Below are 24,877 nucleotides of genomic sequence, written 5' to 3'. Positions count from 1 at the left end.
GAAACTCTCAATAGTAGGAGCATAGGCCGGATCATGGTGGTGATGGTGGCCGGATCCCTCCCGAATGTTGCGTCGAAATACAAAGCCTTGGTTGGTGTGTTCATCTATATCAGCTTCATCAGGATCCGAATCATAAGGGTGAAGCTCTGGTGAAGTAGAAGCGGAGGAATGGTGGTCAAGGTCGCGGGGATCGTTCTCGGGGTCAATCTAGACATTCATGGTTAGCAAGCGGGGCATTTAACGGTTTCGATATAAGGCTTACAATCTCGGTGATCTCTCCACGACATTCGGGACATGTCAAGCCATCCTCGTCTCGGTACCATTCGTTGGCGCAGGCGTGGCAATACACCACCTCACGCCCCGCGGTCGCGTCGAGGTGACCATGCCTTTCGGCATGAGAAGACATCTGCTGCGCTTGATTGCGCTGATACGCAGTCAAGGCACTCAAACCAAGGCCAACAGCGAGGCCGGCAAGGCGAAAAGCTCGGGACGCCAGACTGAAGGTTGGTGCAAGAAGTCGTTTAAAGCTATGGCCGAGGTATGGCGTAATGGACCGAGCGTTAGAGTGCAGTAAGCTGAAGCTCTGGCGGCAGGTCCGGATGTTGAGGTTTGAAAGTCGGGTGAAGTGATGATGCGTCGGTCAGGTATTGCTAGATGAACAATCGACGAGCGAAGCGTTAGTCCTGTTTTGGAGCCAAACGAGGTTATCGTTAGGAAAGTTGGCAATGTAAGGTGATAGCTCGGTGACCTCCAGCTCTAGGGCGGTGGCGAACAAGGTTGCCCAAACGGCAAAGAACAACGGTGATGCAGTGCCAAGACAAGGGTGGGCTAGACGAGTATGTACTGTGATGATGGACAGAAAGGGTAAGAAGCCAAAATGGATAATGTCAAGGTAGAAAGAAGAAGTCGAGTAATGTCTTGTAGGGAGAGAGTATGTTAGTAGGTCAAGTGTATTGTAGGTGGTTGAATGCACTGACAGTTGTGGCTTAGGCTCCTGGAACTTGATCGATGCTGGCGGAACGAGATCGGAGGTCAAACCATGGATGCTCTGCGACGGCAGGCCTGAGGTTTCCACAAACAAGAGCAAATGTTACTACAATCATTTATAAAACAGACCCAAACACTCATCAACCTATAGTTATTGGTAATAAAGCAATACGAAAGAGGGGAAATATACAAAGATGACAACGCAAAGCAGCCTTGAAGCCTCAACAAGCCAGCGGAGCTGTACCAGGGTCCTACAGACAGATACTTAAGCCTAGGCTCGGTAGTGACCTAGTGACCTCAATGGCAGCGGCTTAAAGTGGACTCAGACAGTTTGATCCTTGTGTCCACGAAGTACCCCTGGACCTGAGACTTGTACCTGGCTGATTGGAGGTGCGTATAGTATTCAAAGTGTTGCATCACTGGCATGCTGCACGCTGTCTGGGGCTGAATTGTACTGCCTCTCAGATGCACAACAGTTCGTCTTGGATAACTGATAACCAACGATTCACAGCCTGGTCATTGTGGGATCTAGTTATTACTGGTCGTAATGCATGGGATCAGGCAATTAGAACACAAGACACACTCGTTGGCTATACCACCATCACCATATCAAAAGAGTTTGGTGCCCAACATTCATCACTCAAAGTCTTCGTCGTATTTCATTAACACTGCAAAAGGACAAGGGTGAAGATAAAAACATACAGGACTCAAAGGATTCAGACGACTGCCTTATGCTTCTATTCATCTCCAATATCCTTTTCCAACACTTGTCGGAAGCTCGTGGGTTTCTTCAAAGTCAGTAGTACGAAATACTGTACCATGATACATGAGATACTTACAACTAACCGATTGGAAGCACAGCTATAGTCACACATATGAAAGACGTAGTATTATAGTATTTTCTCCTACTTAGTCAAAACGACCGTCTCAACTTGAAGCTCTGTCAAGACGTTTTCAGGTAACCTCTCCCCTCAAGCCGTCTATTTTCCCATCCTGCTCTACTTCGCAGTGCAGGTCAAGGATGGGTCGCTAGATCGCACAAACTAGAGACTGCGCCACACGTCCTTCTTCCAGTAGCGAGAAATGTCTTATTTGTAGTATGGCACATCATTTACACAAATTCCATATCATCTGAGGCATTGAATGGAACCATCGGGTTTTTGGTATGAGGTGACCTGTCAGAAGACGACATGACACAGGCCAGACAAAGCATCCGATAAATGGAGTTTAGGACATAAGGCAGCCGATGACTTTGGACTCACGTCTTTATAGAATGGACTGAAAACAAAGGCAAGTTAAAATCCATAGACCCATAACGACCTTTGATTGTGGCTCTTGGATCACAATCATATATGGCACGGGTTTAGAGCGGACATAGTCATCCTCATAAGCATATTTAGAAATGCTCTGATTTGCCCATCAAGGCATGTATAAACCAGCAATTCACTGACTTTCCAACACAGTATGCGACGCTTGAGAAGATGATCGTCACCGAACAACATAGCTGTTTGTCCCCAGATCTTCAGGCATTGCCATTTACTCCAATTCGATTGCGTATAGGCATAATATCCTCACGAACGGTATCAGTGTTTCGGTTTCACCACAAAACATCAAGGAGCCCCAAATAATGGTCTTTAACTCAAGATTGTCTTCATCTGTCGCAGAAATATACACAGGTCTTTTTATCCAGACTCTATTCGCTCTTTGTTGAGTTCTCACGATCCTCCGCATCCCACTGCTTCAGCTGCTTTGACCAGCTACATTTCTGTCAGCACTTTCACTCTCGTTCACAAATCAGGAACGTATAACGTACTGTCGGCTGGCATACCATTGACCTGGCTCAGGTCGGTGCGCCCATTGTTCTCGCTCGGAGCTGAACTTCCAAGTAACGGCCACGATACCGGCCATGACGACACCAGCAATCAGGGTGTTGCCGCGCCAGTTGGCGGGCTGCGCGTACCAACCACCGGCTGGGGACCAGACATGCTTAGGGTAACTGTCGTAGGATATGGATTAGATACGGTCGCCTCGTTTTTGGTGCGTCGGTTCGTGAGAATTAAAGACTTACGGGACTTTTCCGCCGCCGCCGCCCTAGGTCAATTGTCAGCGCAGGTTCACACAGGGCGATCAGGATTCCACTCACCATTTTGAATAACTATCAATGAACGTAAAGGAGAGGATCGGGGTGCGCAATGGCGACGTTGAATTGATGTCGAATGGCCGGTTACCAACAGGTGAGGTCCCCCCATCCCAAGCTTCCAAGGCTCGGGAGAAACGCTCAGCGGGCCGCAGGTTGTTCCGACCAACCACACCCCAGCTCACACGACTCTAGCCTCTGGGCTTGTAGCGCAGAACTTTTTCCCCGTCGACGACCAAAAGAACAGGCGACAATTCCCTCCCCCGTCGCCCTCAATTACGAACAGCAGGGAATTTGGAGATATTTGGGATAGAGGGAAATAGACTGGCTCGATGAAGCGGGTACGGCTCGATCGATTGGGCGGCCAATTGCTGCAGGCCCAAGCCCAAGCCCGCGGCGGCATCAATATCACAAGACAGGCCTTTCTGCAAACGACTCGACGACAGACCACTTCGGCTACCGTTACCGAAACTGAGAACAAACAATCTACACCTCAACCTCTCCCTTCTCCTCCTTTTCAACGCGCGGCAGAGTCGGCTAAACTTGCTGCCCTCCATGCTCGGTTATCCCTCTCCAACAAGATCCCTCTCGAGACTCTCGCCCGCACCCTCATTGTCCCCTCGGCCGACCAGAACCCCAGCTACAACAACTCGAACCTCGCTTTCCTCGGCAGCACATTCATCAACTACCATGTCCTCGAATACATTGTATGCAAATGGCCCCGTCTGCCAATGCCCATCGTCTATGAGGTCCTCCGTGCCTTTGCTGGAAAGGAATCCCTGCACCAAATAGCTCGTCGATGGGGTGTCGAGGCCGCCGCTGCTCCCGGAGAGGAGGTCGACCCAGGCCTGCTACAGTGGGCACCCAAGGACTCAGGCATGCAGACTCGATGGGGATATGTTCGTCAAGAGGCCGCCTATACCGACCGATTTACGCCCCGCCGTGGAATTAGCAGCCGAGTGGTTTTCGATGACGATTTCGGCGATGTCATTGAAGAGCCCAAGACTGGCGAGGATGGATACAAGTACTACCAGCATGAGGCGCATTCTTCTTTTGTTCAGGCCGTTGTAGGTTCCATTTACACCCACGCCGGTCAAGATGCCGCCCGAGACTTTGTCAAGTCCCACGTTCTCTCCCGGCAGGTCGACGTTTCCGCCATGTTCCAGTTCAAGCTGCCCACACGAGAACTCGCCCTACTTTGCGCCCGTGAAGGCTTCGAGGCTCCCATTGCCCGCCTAGAGAGTGAGACGGGTCGCCACTCACGAACACCCGTGTTCATTGTTGGCATCTACAGTAGCTCGGAGAAGCTCGGAGAAGGTGCCGGTGCTAGTCTGGACCTTGCTAGGTGGAAGGCTTCAATGAACGCTCTCAAGGCGTGGTATCTCTACAGCCCTGGCAACAAGGTCCGGGTACCAAGTGATATGCACGAGCCAGGTGCCAAGCCCTGGAAGGCCCCTCATATTGATATTGGTGAGATTATCTAAAAAGAGGCGTCATCGTGTTGGATATATATGTACTCGGAGGGCCGGTGTAAGGCGTCGACCCTGGATGTGAATAATGAATTCTTCGCCCAGGTTGGGCAGTGTATAAAAAATTACATGGGAGCATAGGACCCTAGAGAATCGGGTCGGGAAATGTCAATGTACGATACAATGTAGAACAATGACAAAACTCCTCGACAATGGCGAGTCAGAATCAACTTTTTTTTTTGCATTACGCTGCGTCCCTGACGCTCAAATGGGTATACTAGATACATGGTTTTGTGAATCAAAAACAATTCTTCTGCCAGTGAGTTGTGTCAGTTCAACTGAAATGGTCGCCCTCGCCCAGACGGACACCCTCTCCTCTCCTCATAAGAGATCTATAGCGATCTTCTCGCTGTGCCTTCTCGGCTTCCTCACGAAGCTTCTTCTTGCGTTCGTAAACTCCACGAATGGTATCGCGGATCTGCTGCTTTCCTTCGTTGTAGTTTGCTCGTGCCAACTCAACCACATTGTCAATCTGTTCAGGGGTATAGATGAAATTCCATGTGCTGAGGTAGTCGGTAGTGCCGGGGGAGATGCCGGGTACCTTGTCATTTGAGATGAATGGCAAATAGACAACGGCAATGCCGGCTTCGGGCTCCATTAATTGCCACGAGTTATCTCCAGATAATGCTTTTGAAGGAGGAGGTGGCTTAGAACTGCGCTCTTGGTTTGTTCCGACCCAGACAGTACAGTATCCCAAATCACCGGACTCTTGATCGCCATGTTCGAATTTGGTTTTGTCGTTCTCGGCCATAACTTGTTTGCCTTCTTCATGAGCTTCTTGGCGCAGTTCCTTCTGTTCTTTCTTAGCTTCTCGAAGTTTGCTTTCCGCCTCACGTGTAGATTTGGCCTGGGCTTCATCGAGTTCTTCGACAACTTGAGATGTGGCTTCTCCTGGCTTGGGCCAGCCAATTCCAACTGGCCAGCCCTTGATGTTACGTTGCCGAGCATATCCGTCTGCGACTGAGAGCCAGTTATCAGTCTTGATATCTGCAGAAGCATCAAATGCGACAAGAACATCGACATCTCGGCCTGGCCGGAGAAGAGGATAGATGGGCAAGTTGTTGGACATTCCGGCATCCATGAGTTGGATGTACTCATTGTCATAAATGCTTTCGGGGGTTGTCTCCGGGAGCTTTCCGTGCATGCCATAAGCAAAGTTGGGTATCTTGGCAGGGTCGATCGGATGCACTTTGATGAGATCATCGTCTCGTGTCGAGATAAGGTCATCAATGGCGCCAAAGCCAGTTAGTCCTTGGACCAAGGGCTTAATCTCTCGATAGTAGTGGCTAAGGGTAGCACAGAATGCACTACCAAAGATGCCCATGAGTAGTGGTAATCGGATCTCCGGGAGATGGAAACCGTGCTCAGGAGCGATGTCACGGCCTGACTTGAATCTTCGGCCAAGAGCCCAGGTAGGAATACCCGCGCCAAACTCTTCACAAAAAAATTCGTAAGGAGTGATCTCGTACCATTGAAACCAAGCTTCTTTCTTGGCCTCCTCCTTGGCAATTTCAGCTTCGATAGGTCCCTGGTTAGAAGCTTCAGGCAAGTTAGGAATTTCATGCCTCACGGCAGTGTAGATAGGCAACGGGAGCTGTCCATATTGAACATACTGCCGTTGGTTCGAAAGTTTGAAATCGCGATCATTGACACCAAGATCTCCTTTAGGGACTAGGTATCTTGCTGCTAACAACACGCCGTAGACATCAACCAAGCCAAAGTCGGCCTTGGGGTCACCCTTGAGCTTTTCAACCATACCACTCAGCAGATATTTGTTGGTGGGCATCGAGGCAAGCGCCTGAAATGCCTCGGGCGGGTACGCAATATGAGTGGAAGACCTGGCTTTCAGATGTTCGATGAGCTTTTTGAGGCTTCCCTGGTTGAAAGAGGTCAAGTTCAGAGCTTGAAGCCAGCATGAACCGCTCACTCCCGATGTGTATGTCACACAGTCGAATAGGCCATCTTCCTCTGTGGCAAGGATGGAGCCTGATCCAGCGATGAGCGCTCTTAGGCCTCCTCCTGAGCCACACATGGCGATTGTAGGAACGTCGTCCGGATGAACCTCATCCTCTTTGAGTCCAAGGTATTTGGCCAGACCAACTCTAGCGACTCGTTTCCGCCTAGACAAATATTCCTTCTCTTCGTCACAAATATCAGGGGATACTCGGACCGTGGCGGAATATTGAATTTCGGGGTTGATCAATGGATCATGAGCATCATGCCAAATCTCGTCGGCCAAAGAGCCTGGTGACATGGACAGCTCGCGCTGTAGCTTGCGAACATACCCGGGGATAAGTCTGGACCATTCCGGGAGCAAAGAGTTGACGATCTTGTCGGGAAACGAGGAGAACTCAAGGCTGTTAAGCGTGGAGAATGCCTCGAAACGGCGAGAAAAGTTGATCCAAGCCGACTGGTCCGCGTCTGATTCGGAATTTTGACTTTTATCTCGGCTCTTGTCTTGTCCTGAGTCCTTGTCGTTTCGTAATCTGGCTTGTTTGCCGGAAAGCTGTGCAAAGTCGTCAGAAGGGTAAAGCCACCAGATGAGAAGCCCGCCGGTGATTACTGCTACTGGCAACGTCGACCGTTGTTGCTCTTCTTCCTTAGGATCGCGTTTGGTATGCGACGTCCAAAATTGACGGTGTTGACGAGGCGTCAATCGCCTTCGTGGGAGTCGTGTGTGGTTGTTGAATCGAGAGGGGATTCGATGGAGGCTCCTGAGGGAGCCCCGGTAGTGTCTCATGGTTTTCGAGTGCAATTGGTATACGTTGTACTTTTCTTATGCGCACATGCTTTCTGTGGCTAGTCGCCCGAGCTTAGTACATGGTCGCGAAAGGATTATATAAAAGGTGATTTTTTTTTTGAAAGAGAGTGAAGAATTAGATTGACATGGTAGTTTAAAGATTAGAGCGTACGTATCGTAATAGTGCGGGTTGCGTCGGACACTGAAGGTTTATATGACACGGCGCTGCGCAACTTGTTGAGAATAGCTCAGGATGGCTGATGTCATTCCCAAGCTGCTCCCTACAAAAGTGGGAGGTGGGGTTAAAAAGGCAGCACTAGAGTGGTACTTGAGAATTTAAGGCAAGTCTAAGATTATTCCAAGTATCACTCTATTGATGTCTGAGATCACAATCACGTCGGACGCTCCCGCATAGGCAGGCAAGGCAGTTAAGGTGGTACCATGCTTGTCATGGTATGGGTCAGTCACAGGCAAAAAAAAGGACGAAAATTCCCGATGCCTGCAGCAAAGTGTGGTTAAGATGCTTGTTTCGGGCAGTGTCTGCCAATTTTTACATGTGCCACGGATCTTCAGGTCCGCTTGAAACTTGGATGGTTAGAAAGCTTGGTTCCAAGCCAAGCACCCATCCAAGGACCCAATCAAATCACAGCAGACGATCAACTTGAGCGCTTTCACTTCGCGGGAACTCAATCTGCTTTGCTGCCAAGTTTTGAGGTGGTGTGAAGACTCGAAACTCGACGTTTATCTTGGCAATGGAAACAGATCTTAGATCCCTCGTGGCGATCTATCGATAGCGCTTATATCACGAGACAACTTTAATGACGGCTTCATTGTTAAATCCACGGCAGTTGATGGCTTGCCATGATACTTTTTGTTTAATTTTCTTGTCAATTGGTTTGCTTATTTTAATTACGGCACAATAACTTTGTCAAGACTGACTTTGTTGTATTGACAGCAGTTAATGGTAAGCAAACTTAGTAGAAATTATCTTTCTGAGTAACAGCAAATAATTGCACAAAAGGTTGGACCTCTAAGTTTAAGTATTATTAGACATTTAAAAACTCTTTAGGTATAGAGTTACTAAATTGCCTCATCTGCATTATTGAAGATACAGACCTGAATTTTTGGAAGATTGGACGCTGGAAGCATAAGAGACGAAATTAGTAGGTAAGCTTATGCTATTTGGACCGCACTCTTTAGGTTATTTATTTTTGTACCCTAAAACTTAAGAGGACAAACAATCGAGGCGCAAAACGTAGAACAATGGATGGTTGGCAAGTGGGGTCCATCGGCTTCGGTGGGGGACAGGCCATACCTAGCGCTGCCTGTAGGTAGCCTCCAACAATGGAAGCACAGAGCGCGCGCCCGTCGGATGGCCAAAAGCGGCGGGCGGTGAAATCGCAAGACTAACGATGGGCCTCTGAATGGGTTTTTTCATGTATTTTTTCTCTCGCGCCGGCAGAATTAATCAATCGCATTCTTGACTTTGTGCAACAAACTCTTTTTCTTGCACAATCAATTGTTCCGCAATCTCAATTCAAGAATACAATACCCAGGTACGTTTCTACTAGGCAGCTACAGACTCAAATTTGAGTGTAGGTTCACCGATGACTCTTTTTTGCCGTACCCCGCCACCATCTTTTTATGGCACCTTGTATTTTTCGCGACTCCTTCTCACCTAGCTTTTAGTTTCTTTCCTCTACATACCACAACGCTCCATCCTTCAGCTTGTATCGGTTACGCTATCACGATCGCATACCTCATTTAATCATCATTTCTCGATAAAAATACATAATGAGCGAAGCTGAAGCCCCCAAGCCCGTCGAGGCCCTCCAGCCTGAGGCCGAGGCTGCCCCTACCACCCAGCCTACCGAAGAGAAGCCCGAGGAGACCACACAAACTTCAGAGGACAAGTCTGAAGAGAAGAAGGAGATTCTCAAGACTACCGCTAAGCACGACGAGAACCCCCGCAACAACCGCAAATTCGATCCTTCTGTTCGTGAGGTTACTGATGACCCTGAGGCTATCCGCAAGCAGGTATGTATAGCTTTTCCACGCCCCTTCCCCGGCGCGCGTACTGACTCCACTAGGTCGAGTTCTACTTTGGTGACTGGAACTTCCCCCAAGACAAGTTCATGTGGGAGTCATGCGGCGGAACCGAGAACAAGCCCATGAAGGTCAAGACCATCCACTCCTTCAAGCGCATGCGAACATTCCAGCCCTACAGCGCCGTCATTGCTGCCCTCAAGGACAGCAAGTTCCTCGATCTCTCCGGTGAGGAGGGTGAGGAGGAGCTCAAGCGCAAGACCCCTTACCAGCCTTTGAACACCTCCAAGTCCAAGGTCGAAGCCGCCACCGTCTACGTCAAGGGCTTTGGTGACGAGACCCCCAACACTCAATTTGATCTTGAGAGCTTCTTTGCCCAGTTTGGCGAGGTCAAGGGTATCAAGCTTCGACGCACAAACGAGGGTCTCTTCAAGGGCTCCGTCTTTGTCACATTCGCCGATGAGGAGGAGGCCAACAAGTTCCTCAAGGCAGAGCCTGCCCCCAAGTGGAACGACCATGACCTCAAGATCATGAGCAAGCGTGCCTACTGCGACGAGAAGAACGAGCTTATTAAGCAAGGAAAGATTGAGCCTAACCACACCCAGCCTAAGAAGTTTTACGAGGGCAGGGAATCCGGCAAGGCCCGAGGCCGCGGACGTGGCGGTAACGACTCCGGCAGCCGTGACAACGACAACTGGAAGCAGCGCCGCGACAACGACCAGAAGAATGGCTTCAAGGACCGACGAGGAGGTCGCGGTGGTCGCGGTGGTCGTGGTCGCGGTCGCGGTCGTGGTGGACGCGATGGTGGTCGTGACCGGGATCAGACCAAGGACGGTGCCAAGCACAACAGCAACGACACCATGCCTCGCATCCAGTCTACTGCCGATGAGTCTAGCGATAACAAGAAGCGAAGCCGCGATGAGGCTCCCGCCGGCGAGCCCGCTGCCAAGAAGGTGGATGTCAAGACCGAGTAGGTCGAGGTCAAGACTGAATCCGAAGAGTCCATCGGCAACCGAGAGGACACACCTGTGGGCGACCTTATCCCTCAGGTCAAGACAGAACCTGGAATCAAGAATGAGCCTGGAATCAAGACTGAATTTGAAGTCAAGACTGAACCACAAGTCAAGTCCGAACCTGATATCAAGACCGAGTGGGTCAAGGTCAAAACAGAACCGTCCATCTAAACCAAGGAAGAGAAAGAAATACAAAACAACAAATTCATGTTGGCTGATACCACGCATTTAAACAAAAAAACAAGGGGATGTTTCGGAAACTGGGAGATTCATCATTGAGAAAAGAGCACAATGTTCGTTTACTACAACTGTGTCATGGGACTTTTTACGGAGCAATGGGTGTGTTTTTTACTGTCTATCACAGCTCAACATATAGCTAGTGAAAATTGACAAGAATCATCATAGTATAAGCCGTTCGCAAGTGACTCTTTCTAGTGTTGTGTCCATTTTCTCTATAATCTCGCTATTTCGAAGTGTTCATTGTCGCTCGTCCCATAGGCTCTCTAAATAGAGTAATCGAGCTTGTTGTCTCCAAGGACTGCCCAGAACTCTTCAACAAGCTCCTTCTGACCACTTGGGGCACCTCGTACAGCAAGGTACACGCGCGATTCAACTTCAGGATCCCAGTTACCTGGATTTCCATGCACCATTCGGCCGCCGGCCTCATTGAGGATTGCCCATCCAGCACAGACATCCCACGCCCAGCATCCACCCTCCCAGTATAGATCCAACTGGCCGGCCGCAACAGCAGCAATGTTCAGCGCGGCAGAGCCCATCGAGCGGAGGGAGTGCACCATTGAGCCGCCCGTCTCACGACTAGCTGTGAGTTTTCTGAATGCCTCAACCTTGACGTCAAAGTTTGGCCCGTCGCGCTGCGCGCCCCACTCGATAGCTACAAGCGAAGTTCCCAATCCCTCAATGGGTCGGGGGGAGCGCGCAAGAGGAAGACGTTGAGGCTCCTTTCCGCGACCATGTGTGAGGAAAGCACCGTGGCCCTTGATGGCGGTGTAGAGGGTGTCGAGCCAGGGGTTGTAGATAACACCAACAACTGGCTTGCGGTCGATGGCGAGGCCCAGAGAGATGCAGGCGCTGGGGAACGAATGGACGAAGTTGGTGGTACCGTCGATGGGGTCTACAACAAAGGTCGGCTCGGGGCCAAGCTTCATACCAGGCTTGTATGTTTCCTCGCCCATGAATGAGACATTGGGGAAGGATGATGACAGTCGGGTCGAGACCATTTTTTCAACACCCTTGTCTGCTTCGGTGACGATGTCGACGGCTACAGGAAAACGTCAGATTAGCTGTATTGTCAAGGACATAAAGGACATACAGTTGAGCTTGGTATCGGTATCGAGCTCAGCAGGGTTGGCTGCCAAAATCATGGCGCCGGCCTCGTAGGCCACTGAGACGAGCTCATCGTGAACAGCTTGAAGGTTGAGATCCGCCATTGTCTTGATTCTGGTGGTTGAAATGTGCAATTCGGTTCAATGATGTTATGATGAGATTTGGCGGAACAGGCTTATGGAGGGGCTCCCATGTCATTTTGGCGGGGTAGCTCAGCGTAGCATACGATTCCTAGTCCTCATACCAAAAGCCCCCATGAAGGGATAGGAAGCAGGGTTGAATATCATCATGCAGTAAATTTATGTCTACAGGTATTCAACTTGAAGTTGTTCATCTTTAGTCAAGCTATTAGAAGGGACTTAGGACATTTTATGCCTATAAGACCAAATTTTGTTGACGTTACCCTAAACACTTGTCTAAACAGCTACTTGGTAACTACAGATGCTCAAATCTTTCAGTTTTGCTTAGTTTTTATCAACAAATCAAATGACTATTGCTCGGCCTGTCGTAGCTCAAATGGTCAAAATAAGATTATTTGCACACAACAACTGAACGCTCACCACAATGGACACGTACGCTGTGACTCAGAGCAGCAACGACTAGTAGTGTATAAGGAAGAGAAGAACCCCAGGAGGCAAAATCGAAATCTTTCCTTGTCACCCATCAGTCATTCATGAAAAGCTTACACACCATGAAAAGCGAACATTGTCTTGCTGTCGAAGCAAGACAAACGTGGGTCTTCAGGGGGGAATATGACTAGAACAATGATGATGACTGATCCCCATTAGAAGGGATCAGCGAAACTGAGTTCTTGGAAGTCATCAAAGACTCACTTTGTTGCTGAGATATCTGTTCAAGCGAACTATTGAATCTCATCACATGTTCGTATGTTATCTAGCTGACCAGACTTTGCAAGCATTACCTAGGTACTTACATGAGCTACCTACTTCCCACACATCCTTAGCCTCGAGCTGACGTCTGCGAGGAGGGGCCGAAAACCGGGGCCGGTCGGACAAGACCCCATCCGGAGCTTCCACTTGAAGAGACATTGCTACCGAATTGCTCTATCTGAAACAAAACTGCTATGAGTTGGTCACAATGGAATCCGCCAATGGCTGGGCCTACAGGTCATATCATAACGCCATTGATTCAAAAGTTAAACCACCTAGCCATAAGTTATACAAATGTTACATGAACTGCCAATTTTAAGAGAAAACATGCATATAAACAAAGTCATGATATATCAGAGCTCCTCCACCCAGTGAATACCCAGGCCACAACCACAGCAAGAGGTGTAAAAGGTCAATAAATGAAAACGCAAAACGGTAAACGATCCGTAGTCCTCGTAGCTCCTGTCTTGTCTCATATTGAAATCAAACAACTGTCCATGTCTTCTCACATGTTCTCTCTGAACACAGACCGTCGTTCTGTTGGGCTACTTTCAGCGCTGCCACTTCTGGGCTTGGACTTTCCGTATCCCGTTTCGATAGGTCGAGGGCTCACGCCGCGCAAACTCGTAGCAGCAGCATCGTCATCGAAAGGGTTTCGCCCACCAGGTCCTGAGGTGGGACTCCTGCTTGCCCTGCGGCCTCGGTCCTCTTCTCCATCGCCGAATCCTCGTCCACCCGACAGTCCCGGTGTTGCTGCGAGGTTCATGTTGTAGCCGCCTCCGCCGTATACGGTATCTCGACCACGACCACCAACTTCCTCCTCATAGTATCCGTACTGGTCGGCTTCGTTTCCAACGCGCGAGTCCCATGCCTCGTCCGGGTCGAGAGGACCGAAGCCGCGACGGCCGCGGGCTGCACCGGACTGCTCGTAAGCGCCTGCGGCGGATCGGTTGTTGCGATTCTTCAGCTTTCGGAACTGATCGTTGAACCAGCCGACGACACCTCCCGGTGCAGGTTGCGGGGGTCCGTAGCCATCGTCTTCTTTATGCCATGGTAGATATGATGTGAGGCTTGGGGGTGGGAGCTGTAGGTAAAGAGTCAGTTTCAGTTGCTCAGGATTAGAGTACCAAGGGCAATTAACGTACCCCGAGTCTGCGGGCGCGCAGTTGTGTAAAGATGAACCATCCTGCGGCGCCGGCGAATAGCAGGACAATAATGGCAATCACGATACCTCCAGCTGTCGACACCATCTTCTGTTATCCCGCTTTAGTATATCCCAGGCAGTTCGTTCTGTTGCGATTCAATCGTGTGATGGCGATGGTTGAATGTGCAAGTCCTAATGACGCAAGTCAAGATGATTGCTTCAGCGGACAGACGTATCTCGATGCTGACGGAACAATTGCCGTGGAAAGGGAAAGTTTGAAAGATGGAGGTTTTGGGTAGGTAGGTCGACTGGTATGTAAGATTCGAGGGCCTTTGTTTGACTTTGGGCTTGTCTGTGGGTGAGGTGGCTGTGCTCCAAGTCCAAGGTCGGGTGCTTTCCAGATTGCTGGGAGATCCGATCTCACTCATCAATTGCAAAAGAATAAGCAAAATAAATGGCCCGTGTCGGACGGGAAGCTACGGTAGTCCACTGCAGTGGACGGCTGCACGGGCGGGCCATGGCCTAATATACAGGGGCTGCTTACAGTGAGCTTGGCGCTGATGCTGGGTGCTGCATTTGGCATTGATGAACCGCTATTCAGTGATGAGTTCCTTGATCCCTGGACACGAGCCCAACCTAATACACAAGCAAACTCTAAACTCTCCAGATCAGTGAGCTCATGAACCTTTCGATACAGATGGTTGCAATATTAGTTTTCACTCCTAACAGGCTGACCATGACTTTGCTCATGAATCGCTCTCGCTATCGAGCTTTAGCATGTTCCTAGCCCCGAAAACCTCGTATTCCTCTTTCAACTCAATCTATAATCCCTGCGCCTCAGGTCTATTTCAGTCCATGGTAGCGGACACTGGCCTTTCAAAATAGCAATAACGTCCAATTAACCGCTCTACTTTAAACCTAACATTAAATCATACATCGCATCGATCCCAGTGTCCTCCTTCTCTAGCAAACGACAAGCTCTCTACAAAGTCTTCCAGAGTGCAACGTCCATACTCATCTCCTCCACAGGTATCAAGCTCCATCACTCGGTCATTGACCAACACCCTCACATACTCCTCGCCCTTCTGTTCCTTGGTGGCGCCGCACTCGAGCTTCTCGACGTACATGCGCGCCGCAAAAGGGACCACCCACGCAGATGAGTAGCCGTGCGCCCGGACGGCTGGCACAATGTGGTGTTTCGGCAACTTGCCTGTGTAGTTGTACAGGCCCATAGCGGAAAAGATGGAAACCATGCTGTTGTCGTGGCTAAAATCAGCATACAGAGCCCTGTCGAGGGGGAACGTCTCTGGGTTGGAATCCAATGTGCTGTTCGTAGTTGTCTCATCCTTGACGGGCTTTCGTGTCAGGCGGGAGATGAGTTCATTAACATATCCGACACCCTGTGTTGGTCCCATGTCATTACCGTTGCCGTACTTGTAGTACTTGCTGAGAGTCTGCCAGTAGTTGTAGCTTCGCCAATCTTCTGTAGAAAAGAGGTCGCAAAACTTGGACTGCACTGCGCCATCGGGGGTGTTGACGGTGTTGAAAGGGCACAGATCCATGAGATAGACAGTTTCCTTCAGCGACAACTTGGCCTTTTTCAAATCTCTGTTGAGTCTGTCTCGAATGGGAGGCAGAAACTTATTTCCCCAAGCGGTTTGTGCGTCGTTATCGCCAAGGTCGTCGTCCTTCTCAAACGAAGTGCATAATCCATGCGACATGGTGTTGTTGATGCCGGACTCTTCGGGAATCACCAGAATGTCATCAGTGTAGTCATCTCCAGATTCGCCACGAGAAGCATAGAAGCCCTGTGTGAAGTTGTAGGATGAAACCACAACTCTGTCTGATCCTGATGCCCTAATAAAAGGGTTCGAGTTCTCGGCGAGTCCAATGTATCGCTCGTAGAATGCCTTTCCGGAGTGGATCATCTGATCTTGACCAAAGTCGGTCAAATCTTCAGACCCGAGACTGTACTGGTATTCGTTGAGCCATTCATAGCCACTGCCGTACTTGGTGACAGACTTTTGAAGCCGCGTGATGGTGGCGTCGTAGGCTTCAGATTTGGTGGTCGTTGGATATCGTGCTCCATGACGAGACAGGACAATAGCGACAGTTACATCGCAACCATCAGGTGTTGATGAATCAATCTCTGATGGGACAGAAAAGAATGAGGAGTACTGGCCCCAGAGTTTGGAGATGTCGTTGCAACTTCCATCGTACTCGCATCCAGAAGTCAAAGTGCTTTAAAAAAAATATTAGTTCAGGTGAATGATAGATATTTGACACAAGACTTACTAGTTGTGAACCCAAACAGCAAGAACTGTGATCAACGCGATGGTGCTGATTATCATAACAAGATAACTCCAGCGTCGGGTCTCACGCCGCTTATGCTGCAGATGCCAGCTCTCAAGTCGCTCAGCATCCTCGCAGCCCTCGGCATCGTTGGGTTCATCATCATCATTACCTGAAATCAATCGCCCTCTCTCAGCATCTACGTCAGAGATACTTGATCGTCCGGCCATCGAAGGCGCATCGTCTTGCGAGATTCCCACCATGTCGAATGAGTCTGTTGTGGTGACAGGGATGTTTGCTGGTGGGTTCGTGAAAGATAACCAGCAGCTAGTCAGTCTAGCTCCCAACGAATGTGTTGATGACAAAGCGGAAAAGCAAGCTTATCGCAAGTAATCAAGCAAATAGAGAGTGTTATGCCTCATTCCATGAGGTTATTGCGGTTTGATGGTATCGATTGATTGTAAATGAGCATCCCTGATGTTGTTCGACGTTCCGAGACAGGACACTTGAGGCGGGCCACGTGCATGGTCATGAGGCTGACCAGTGAGGTACTCATTAGCCACATGCCGTCGCACTTTGACGTCGTATTTACAACTGTGACCAACTCAAACTTTTCAGAATCTAGACACAAATACTTGAACTATGGGATCCTGATGTTTTCATGGGCGTCAGATATCATAGAGAGGATGATTTAGGATTACTAGCTCACATACCCTAAACCTTCAGCGTGAACCTCGGCTCAGAACACTAACAAAAGTTCTGTTCAAGAAAGAAATGTCAACGAGGCATCGTTATTTGTGAGAAACCGCTCTAGGCGATTTGTATTGTAACTATCCTATGCAAGACCTCCATCAACACCATTGTGCCAAAGCTCGCCTATTGCAAGGAGTCTATCGTGTAACATAACATGAATTTTAGAGCAAACCTGCCGCCCAGAGTCCCGTTCTTTTATCCAAACCCAGCTCCCCCATTTCATTACCCATTACCGCAATAACAAATATCCAAAGAAGTACCCCGTAGTCTAGCTAGGTGGTAGCTATCGTATATGGTAGAATGGTATCATCGAATGTAAATAAAGTCATCAAAAACGTTGCAGTAAAAACGCGGGGTATAAGCCAAACAATGTACTCCAATCAGTCCTTCACATTGCAACGCCGACGCTCCTCCTCTGCGGTCGGATCTCGTTGCGGCCAAACGTGGATGTGGCGAACCGCGATATCAAAGGCCCCTCGTCTTGTGGCACTGCTGCTGTGCTACCAAGTGAGCACGTTGTTGGGACAGTGCGGTACTCTTCGTCCGACTCCCAAGTACTAACAGTGTCGGCAGAGTCCGTGCTCCGTCGGCGAAGTGATGTCCCGCCCAGCGAGACCTGATAGAAACCCTGATTGCCCCTGATAGGGCGGGGGGCGTTGGTGACAGAATCGAAACTCATGTTGCGGCTGTGCTGTGATCCGGGGAAGAGCCAGCTCGATACCCGTGAAAAGGACTTCTTCTTCCGGAGAGGAGGTCGAAGCACCAAAGGTAGAGGTGGTGGCGGGGGTAGATCATCCCGTCTAGGACGAGGAGGAGGAGTGGTGGAAGATGGGGTCCGCGGCTCACCAGGAGTCCGGGCTCGACGAGGAGGGGTAATGGGAGTCCTCATAGGTGTGAGAGGTGATCTGATAGGTGCTGTTCGAGGTCTCTCAATGATATCAGAGTTAAGACGTTGAGCAAAAGAGGGGGCTGCTGGTGGAAGAGCAGGAATTGAAGGCATAGGCTCCAAATCTGAGCGAGTCAGCAGATGAGATTCGTCACCAGGACTAGAACTCATACTCGGCATGTTTCTGACCACAGAGTGGGGAGTTGCTGGCCGGCTTGGGACGTAGAGACTCTGCCTTTCAATAACCTCATCTATCTGTTTCTGGAGTTTCTCGACCTCGAGCATAGCACTCGCAACCCGTTCCTTGACCTTTTCAACGTCCGGTGAGCTATAGGCCCGGGAGCGACCGCGCGATTTGGGAGGGATCAGAGGAGGGATCTCGTCGTCTCCAAAGGAAGAGCTGGGAGCACTGCTCGTTATGTTTTTGCGTGGAAAGTGAAAAGACATAGGAGAGTCTGAGAAACTCTTCTGGTGCTCTAATGAAGGCCGTACTTTTTCTGATGGGGAATTTGAAATGTCCGAGACAGGTTCCTCAGAAAAGTCCGATGAAGGAGCCGGGTTGGCAGGTCTTGGCTCAAAGTGAGGTAAGATGGGAGATACACTATTGTCAGGCTGGTAAATGCTCAACTCGAGCGGTCGGTAAGGGCGATGAGGTAGCTGTTTGGCCGGTCGAAGATTCGATGCCCGTGATGGTGTAGGTTCAGGATAGTCAAAGAATGGATCGGTAGATGTCGCGATATGGCGAAAGTCTGAAGGTGCTGAGATAAGAGGTCGGCGCGAGTTGTTTGAAGAGAATGACCAAAATCTCCTTCTCTTGGTTGAGACACTGTCTCTTGTCGAATTTTCCGACATGTTGCGATGCTTAGGCATGGCTACGGGTTCAGGATGGTGAACTGGTTGATCGTATATTACGGGGTGTGCTTGCTTCTCATCGACTTGGCCTATCAGCAACTGCTTGTCGCTCAACTTACCCACTGGCCACGAAGTGTTCAAAGTTGAAGACGAATCCGAGGCCCAGGCAAAGCCAACGTGGGCAGAGTCAGAAGTAGAAGTAGGCAGAGACTTACTACGACGCGGCCTCCTGTCCTCTGAGGAGGCCAACGGTGCGCAGCAGAGAGAAAGCCACGATGGCCAAGGAGATGTTTGAGGGCCAGAGCCATGGGCACCGTGGGTACCGGCGTGTGTCATGCTGCGAGCGAAGCTCTCACGTCATACCGAGAATGCGTATCGAACGCACGGGAGAAGAAAAGGCGGAATAAGTAAAAAGACAGACGGTTCGTTACTCAACGAAAACAAAAGAAAAGTCGGAGCCCAGCTGAAAAAGGAAGGGTTCAACGCATATAATAGATAAGGCAAGGTGGGATCTCGAGTGTGTATGTATGTATGCAAGTGTGCATGAGTGCGCATGTGTATGTATGTACGGCACACGCCTTCGTATATGTAAGCCAACACCTACACGACCGAGAATGAAAGGGATAGGACAGAGGTGGAAGCAGGACGGGAAAGCTGCATGAAAGGGACCAGGGACCCGGCAGATAAAAGAATCAAGAGAAGCAAGCAGCGGCAAGCAACTTGCAGTCTAACCCAGCCCATCTCGTGGGTGACGGCTGGGCCGCGACGTTGAAGCCACACCCATAGAGGCAACAACGGCAGCATTGGCAACCATAACCCTGTAATGGGATCTGGGAAGTTTCATGGACCCATCAGACTACGATCTCGTTGTAGAGGGAAAAAGGGAAAAAATTAAACAACAATAAAAATGGGCGGCAGCCCAAGCAGATGCAAGACGAGCTATCGAGTGGTTGACGTTTGTCCAAGACGAACCCACGGCGCAGGTGATGGACCGGGGTCGGTTGATACGCCGGACCAGTCGGCGCTTAGAAGAGCGACTTGACCATGTTAGCGCTCCACACCAACTTTATCAAAACACCAGACACTCACTGACTGGGCCACACGTAGCGGCCGAGATGGTGTCTAGTTTCCTCTCCTACGACTCGATGTCGTGCATTCGGTCCACTCTCTGCTTGCCACAAAAGACCCCAGACAAGGTCTCGTGCTGCCTCCGCATTGGACGCTTGCAAGAGATGACGGGGGTTTGAGCCTTGAGGCCTTTGCCTGTGTTCGAGGCTGTGTGTCGTCACGCTGCACATTTCTCACTTTCTCTTGTCAAACTGGTGTGAACTTTCTTCTTGGCGAAGCCATTGGCATGAGATTGATATCACTGATGCTGAGTGCATCAACAAAAAGACGTTGCCAGTACCACGTAGCACGCAGTGCAGAGCACAAGCCGTCGATGCAAATCAATTGCAAAAAAAAAAGTCATAGCTTTGAACTCTGTGCCCATGAACAAACTCCCAGCAGCAGATCGTAAAGGCTTGCCTCGCTTGTTGGGTTCTAGTGCCAATCTTGCCCTTCTCAACTTCCTTTGTGTTCCTTGAATCGACATCTGACGTCGCATTCGTACATCTTATTTGGGGTCGCACCGCCGGTTTGGGCAACACCCTAGTCTTGGTGGGCTGATTGGTAGATGCACCCCGGGACCTAGTCTCTTCATCATCTCTCGTCCATCAAATCGGTAGGCTGCACGTTTTGTTTGTTCACCGGCTTACAGCCGCGTCCCTTATTGTATGAGATTACAACAAGGGCCTCTTGAAACGTGGGAACATCAGGAACGCCTGTCAATTTAGCTTTCGTCAAATCCCGTTGCTCCTTTGGGTAAAGCATGTTGCAACTTGGCTGGCCGAACTGGTCGTTGCATCCCAAAACAGCCGTGACGGTGTTTCATGTCACCTAGAATAGTGACGAGAAAGAGGCCGCTGTGATGACCCGTCTTCTGGCGTGAGCGGAGGCAATACGATTCGCCTACCATGAGAATTTGAGACAATTGACGAGACGATGATGGTCCCGAAATTTTAATGTTTGCCGCTGACGAACGGAAAGTCTAGAAACGTCTTGGCTTCTGTGGTAGCATCTGATGGTAAGCGGCCATGATACCTTGTGTCGTATTCTTGTCGCCTTTTTCTGCCTCTCAGCCGTAGAATATTGCACAGCCCGGTATTTGTCTCAGTGAGAGTCACGAAAATGACTAACACGAGCATGTGTGATGGCTTCATGTGGGGTTTAAAGAGCGTGTGCCAGACGAACACTGTTAGGGGTTGATTCCACGCAGCTGGGTCGATGTCAAGCCTGTCAAGCCTGATCGACAGCCGGACCGCTCCCTGCTGCTGCAAAGTGCAAACATGGTTAGTGAGCTTAGCGAGGTAGTTTGTCTGTCTGTCCTGTGCTGCAAGCCTGGCTTCATTAGCTACGTTACGCTGCGCCGTGCAGTTTTCCAATGCTTTGTTGTATGGCCGTCGCCACCATCTGCTCTAGTCTGCACTGCTCAATCGCTTGAGGCTGCCAATTGTTAGAGGATGGCTGCTTGTCAGGTAGGCTGTCAGGGTGGTGCCCCTGACTTTGCCTTTCCTTGGTTCTTAAAATAGCGACGTCCCAAGAATGGCGGCGAATGGCTCCGCACGCTTGGGAATTAACTTTTTGGCAGGGATGCCACCATACCCTCATCAGAGGAGTTCAAAAGCTCATGATCGAGGCAAACAGGCAAGATGCCATTCACATGCCATGGCCTCTTTCAAAATAGAATTTTTGGAAGATTATGGATGTTCCAGTGGCGATCTTTCAGTCATTCTGGCTGAGGTTTTTTTTCTATTTATCCCGCAGGAAGCGCAGCATTCAGCTTGGAGGGCATCCTGTCTCAGTCTACGGGACGGGAATGGCTGTTTAAAAGGATGGAGCACCCCGTTTCCTTGTTTCTTGTGCATTGGAGTCTTGAGCCTTGCAACAACGGATGCAACGGGTGTGGCGCAATGAGAAATTCGCGATGTGGGATCAGAGTGTCCTCTTTAATTTTTTAGTGAGTGGAGAGGAGCGTAAACCAGTCAGTTGACCTAGATGACTCGATTTTGCTGATAACAAGTCCAATTAAGTCCAAGGCGACATCGATCTTCAGCCAAGGTTGACTTCCAAGGCCGAAGGGTTGCGGCCTGAGTTGCTTCGCTTTCTTCTGGATGTGTAATGATGTAAGATTGATAACAGGCGATGACCAAGAATTAAACAGAGGGGGAAGGGGGAAAAAAAGAATGGACCTTTGGAGCTGTGTATCTCAATCTTTTCATCCCATCTTTTTGACTGCAAGTGGATTTCAGGGACTTAAATGGACGCTAGAGTAAGAGGCAGAGGATGCTCCATAGATGCATGGAATCTTCAACAGCTTCGCGGGTAAATAGATTTGCCGATATCCCATAACTCCGGATCTCGAAATCCAAATTAGGTAGGCGGAGACTACGGTCTCAAGTGGCAGAATTCCAAAATCTCAAGTAAATTCATGGACAAGAGTTAGAGGTTGCGGCAAGCTACCAGGTCGTCAAAATGGGCAAACGTGACTTCATCAGCGGAGATGGCGCTGCTGCTTTTCGCAAGCGCCAGAAGATCACACATGAGGCGCCCACAAGTGAGGAGGTGACTTCGAGCGATCAATTGCGCAATCTCCTCTCTTTCGACCAAGATTTGCGCAACGCCAGACATGGTAAGTTGTGATGCTATCGCAATCTTGTACAAAACACAAGCTCACACATTCCCCTTAGGTCTTCAATCTTTCAAGAACCTCCTCGATCAGATCGTTCACGAAGAAGGCGACCAGCGAGCAAACCTCGAAATCTTACAACAGTATCTCGAATCCGTCAAGCCCAGAGACACAACCGAAGATGCAGTCTTCCTCAACGATATCATGGAGATGTGGTCCTTTGCTGTGCAGGTCAACAATGACAGCGTCATGTCATCAGTTGCCGTTGTTCTAGCTTTGTTGCTCCAGATCCTCTCCGGCTCGCTGCAGCTCGTTCGCCACGGTCTCGGTATTTGCCAGACCCTTCTACAAGAGGGACAACTCAAGTCACTGGCGAAGAATCTTTCTTCTGAAAAAAGCAAGGGCTTCATCATCTCGCCTACTCTGCGCCTTCTAAGAGAGGCGGCATGCTTGGATGGAGGTGCTTATGCCAAGCGCATTTTCCGTGCTCGAAACTTCACATTGACTGCTCTTGGAAGAAACCTCGAGATTGGACATATCGGCGACACCCCGGAGGAAGTACACAAGGCTTCTGTCAGGACGAATGCTGTCCGCTTCTTCTTGAGCCTTCTCAAGTTTTTGGGTTCTGATGGCAGAAAGGAGCTGCTTTCCCAGAAGGAGCTCCTCTCACATTTGACTTACACCATCAGAAACGATCCTCCTTACGTCGTTACGGATATTCTGGATTCTTTGAAAGCGTATGTTCTGAAAGATGACAAAATCCCCCGAGAGATCAAATTCCGAAGCTTCAACACCAAGTCGTTGGTGCGTTTCTTGGCTCTATACACATATTCCAACGATGGCGAGGATGTAGATGAGAAGTCAACGGTGAGCTACAAGGCCCACCAACTTCTCATCTATATCTGTACAACTCCTAGCGCCGGTGTATTATACCCTTCCACCGGTTTCTATCCCAAGGAATCCGAGGACGACCCTGTACCAAGCGGGGCGCAAAAGGCCAGTACGCAAGGTGCTCTGTTCACAGACAAGTACAAGAATGATATTCCTGTGTACAACTTTGTTCTCGCTGAATTTGCCCAGAAGCTGCGCCCTTGGTCTAGTCTGAAGCACAGCGAACTGTTAATTGAGATCTTCACTGCTGCCCCCGAACTTACTGCCAAATACTTCCTCGGCAACAAATCTTTCACTTTCGAACCAAAGCTATCCATGACTTGGATTGGATACGCCGCTTTCCTCTTTAACACCATGCAGATTCCTCTGCTCCCTCGTTTTGGAGATCGCTCACGATCTGCTAAAGCTCCCCCGCCAACATCTATTCTGCTTGACAACATCATTCCCCTCCCTATCAATCAAAAGGTTCTCATCCGATGCCTTTCCTCCAAATCGAACCTCACATCCTTCTTTGCTACTCGTATCCTTATTGTGGCAGTCGAAAAGCTGGCCGAAGCTCTGAAGATGCATGAGGAGATCTCGAAGGGCAAAGATCCTGTCTGGGCTGAGGCTGGCCGTCGCTTGACTGATGCCTTTTGCCAACGTATCCCTGACATGAAGGAAATTGTTCGATCATACAAGGGTATTCCAGCTGAGAATATTCTTCACAAGACCATGGCCAGTCGTTTGTTGCGCCTCTACTATGAAGTCATCCCACAAGTGGCACTTGCTGCAAACTTCGATGTCTCACCCTTCTTTACCGAAGTCCTCAAGTCTCTTAACAAGGGCAGCGAGCAGCACGAGGATGAGTCTCTAAGAGTTATGGAGCTTGAGAACCTTGTTTCAATTGCCAGTTACTCCCCCGGTATGCGATGGTTCTCAAAGATTGACAATCTTATCGATGGAGCAGGATCGTCACCGTATACTGCCCTGCTACGGCTGCTCTGTGACAAGAAGCGAGACCTCCCGTTCCAGCAGCTCAGAAAGGTTCTTGGCGAGGTCGCCGTCGAAAACCAGCTAGTCACGAAAGCATCTCTCATGTCTCCTTTATTTGATGCTATCCAAACTACGTTAGCCGATGTCAAGACGAAGCATATGGAAAAGGTCTGGTCCTATGTTGATAACTGCATTAACCGATGTGCTTCATCGCCTATTAAATACCTCGACCTCTTGGAGACATATGTCCAGGAAGACGGCTTACAGTCGCCTAGTGACGATACTGCTTTAGTCAATGTGACAATGGCGGAACAGCTGTCTTTTGCTATGGGCTCTGCTGACAGCGATGAACAAGCTGCGCTTGGCAAATTCCTATACTCGTATTTCTCTGTCTCATACAACATGAAGCACGGAAAACAGCTCACAAAAGCTTTATACAAGCGTGTCTCAGATCAGTTCTCTTCGAGCAAGGTTAAAATGAAGAAGCTCAAGGAGGAAAAGTCTGACAATCCAGTTGTCGACGAGGACATAATGGATGTCGATACAGCTGAGGTCTCTGTTACAAAGGATGGGTCGACGATTGACTCTTCAAAACTCGAAGCCATGCTACATGTGACGATCGCTGAAGACGAAGATACCACAACCTTGACTAAATGGGCAGGCAAGAACGC

At 49.7% G+C, this 24,877-nt stretch overlaps 10 protein-coding genes across 10 annotated transcripts; 4 read left to right on the top strand and 6 right to left on the bottom strand.

Moving 5' to 3' along the window:
- Window positions 1–382: 382 nt before the first annotated feature.
- FGSG_12045 (uncharacterized protein) lies at window positions 383–896 on the top strand (the record flags this gene model as incomplete). The annotated part of the gene is made up of 2 exons (XM_011319530.1): window positions 383–570; window positions 755–896. 2 exons carry the CDS (start codon window positions 383–385, stop codon window positions 894–896), a joined length of 330 nt encoding a protein of 109 aa, XP_011317832.1.
- A 1,579-nt stretch (window positions 897–2,475) lies between these two features.
- On the bottom strand, window positions 2,476–3,194 carry FGSG_12044 (uncharacterized protein). Its single transcript, XM_011319529.1, has 4 exons — window positions 3,131–3,194; window positions 3,056–3,078; window positions 2,801–2,983; window positions 2,476–2,744 (listed from the first exon to the last, which is right to left on the bottom strand). Exons 1-4 carry the CDS (start codon window positions 3,131–3,133, stop codon window positions 2,681–2,683), a joined length of 273 nt encoding a protein of 90 aa, XP_011317831.1. The 5' UTR covers window positions 3,134–3,194; the 3' UTR covers window positions 2,476–2,680.
- A 171-nt stretch (window positions 3,195–3,365) lies between these two features.
- FGSG_01970 (uncharacterized protein) lies at window positions 3,366–4,845 on the top strand. Its single transcript, XM_011319528.1, has one exon. It carries the CDS (start codon window positions 3,457–3,459, stop codon window positions 4,606–4,608), a length of 1,152 nt encoding a protein of 383 aa, XP_011317830.1. The 5' UTR covers window positions 3,366–3,456; the 3' UTR covers window positions 4,609–4,845.
- Window positions 4,846–4,927: 82 nt separating this feature from the next.
- FGSG_01969 (uncharacterized protein) lies at window positions 4,928–7,393 on the bottom strand (the record flags this gene model as incomplete). The annotated part of the gene is made up of 1 exon (XM_011319527.1): window positions 4,928–7,393. The coding sequence occupies one exon, from the start codon at window positions 7,391–7,393 to the stop codon at window positions 4,928–4,930; it is 2,466 nt and encodes an 821-aa protein (XP_011317829.1).
- Window positions 7,394–9,187: 1,794 nt separating this feature from the next.
- FGSG_01968 (uncharacterized protein) lies at window positions 9,188–10,623 on the top strand (the record flags this gene model as incomplete). The annotated part of the gene is made up of 3 exons (XM_011319526.1): window positions 9,188–9,430; window positions 9,484–10,392; window positions 10,441–10,623. 3 exons carry the CDS (start codon window positions 9,188–9,190, stop codon window positions 10,621–10,623), a joined length of 1,335 nt encoding a protein of 444 aa, XP_011317828.1.
- Window positions 10,624–10,955: 332 nt separating this feature from the next.
- FGSG_01967 (inositol monophosphatase 2) lies at window positions 10,956–11,900 on the bottom strand (the record flags this gene model as incomplete). Its single annotated transcript, XM_011319525.1, has 2 exons — window positions 10,956–11,731; window positions 11,783–11,900. The coding sequence occupies 2 exons, from the start codon at window positions 11,898–11,900 to the stop codon at window positions 10,956–10,958; spliced, it is 894 nt and encodes a 297-aa protein (XP_011317827.1).
- A 1,291-nt stretch (window positions 11,901–13,191) lies between these two features.
- Window positions 13,192–13,936, bottom strand: FGSG_12043 (uncharacterized protein; the record flags this gene model as incomplete). The annotated part of the gene is made up of 2 exons (XM_011319524.1): window positions 13,192–13,770; window positions 13,832–13,936. The coding sequence occupies 2 exons, from the start codon at window positions 13,934–13,936 to the stop codon at window positions 13,192–13,194; spliced, it is 684 nt and encodes a 227-aa protein (XP_011317826.1).
- A 576-nt stretch (window positions 13,937–14,512) lies between these two features.
- Window positions 14,513–16,420, bottom strand: FGSG_12042 (3-phytase A precursor). The gene is made up of 2 exons (XM_011319523.1): window positions 16,126–16,420; window positions 14,513–16,071 (listed from the first exon to the last, which is right to left on the bottom strand). Exons 1-2 carry the CDS (start codon window positions 16,383–16,385, stop codon window positions 14,760–14,762), a joined length of 1,572 nt encoding a protein of 523 aa, XP_011317825.1. The 5' UTR covers window positions 16,386–16,420; the 3' UTR covers window positions 14,513–14,759.
- An 843-nt stretch (window positions 16,421–17,263) lies between these two features.
- Window positions 17,264–18,949, bottom strand: FGSG_01965 (uncharacterized protein; the record flags this gene model as incomplete). The annotated part of the gene is made up of 2 exons (XM_011319522.1): window positions 17,264–18,654; window positions 18,733–18,949. The coding sequence occupies 2 exons, from the start codon at window positions 18,947–18,949 to the stop codon at window positions 17,264–17,266; spliced, it is 1,608 nt and encodes a 535-aa protein (XP_011317824.1).
- A 3,237-nt stretch (window positions 18,950–22,186) lies between these two features.
- Window positions 22,187–24,682, top strand: FGSG_12041 (uncharacterized protein; the record flags this gene model as incomplete). The annotated part of the gene is made up of 3 exons (XM_011319521.1): window positions 22,187–22,343; window positions 22,402–24,586; window positions 24,658–24,682. 3 exons carry the CDS (start codon window positions 22,187–22,189, stop codon window positions 24,680–24,682), a joined length of 2,367 nt encoding a protein of 788 aa, XP_011317823.1.
- Window positions 24,683–24,877: the final 195 nt, after the last annotated feature.

Source organism: Fusarium graminearum, chromosome 1 (genome assembly GCF_000240135.3).
Source record: "Fusarium graminearum PH-1 chromosome 1, whole genome shotgun sequence".
Classification (NCBI taxonomy): Eukaryota; Fungi; Ascomycota; class Sordariomycetes; order Hypocreales; family Nectriaceae; genus Fusarium; species Fusarium graminearum.
This window is presented reverse-complemented; position numbering and strand designations above follow the sequence as displayed.

Excerpts from the sequence above, each read along its gene's own strand:
- FGSG_12044 (XM_011319529.1), bottom strand. Across the intron at positions 2,984-3,055 it reads GGCGGCGGCGGAAAAGTCCC|TTACCCTAAGCATGTCTGGT; the intron begins GTAAGTCTTTAA and ends ATCCTACGACAG. Across the intron at positions 2,745-2,800 it reads CAATGGTATGCCAGCCGACA|CTGGTCAAAGCAGCTGAAGC; the intron begins GTACGTTATACG and ends ACAGAAATGTAG.
- FGSG_01970 (XM_011319528.1), top strand. The coding sequence starts at position 3,457 with ATGAAGCGGGTACGGCTCGATCGATTGGGCGGCCAATTGCTGCAGGCC.
- FGSG_12042 (XM_011319523.1), bottom strand. The coding sequence starts at position 16,385 with ATGGTGGGAATCTCGCAAGACGATGCGCCTTCGATGGCCGGACGATCA. Across the intron at positions 16,072-16,125 it reads GCTGTTTGGGTTCACAACTA|CACTTTGACTTCTGGATGCG; the intron begins GTAAGTCTTGTG and ends TTTTTTTTAAAG.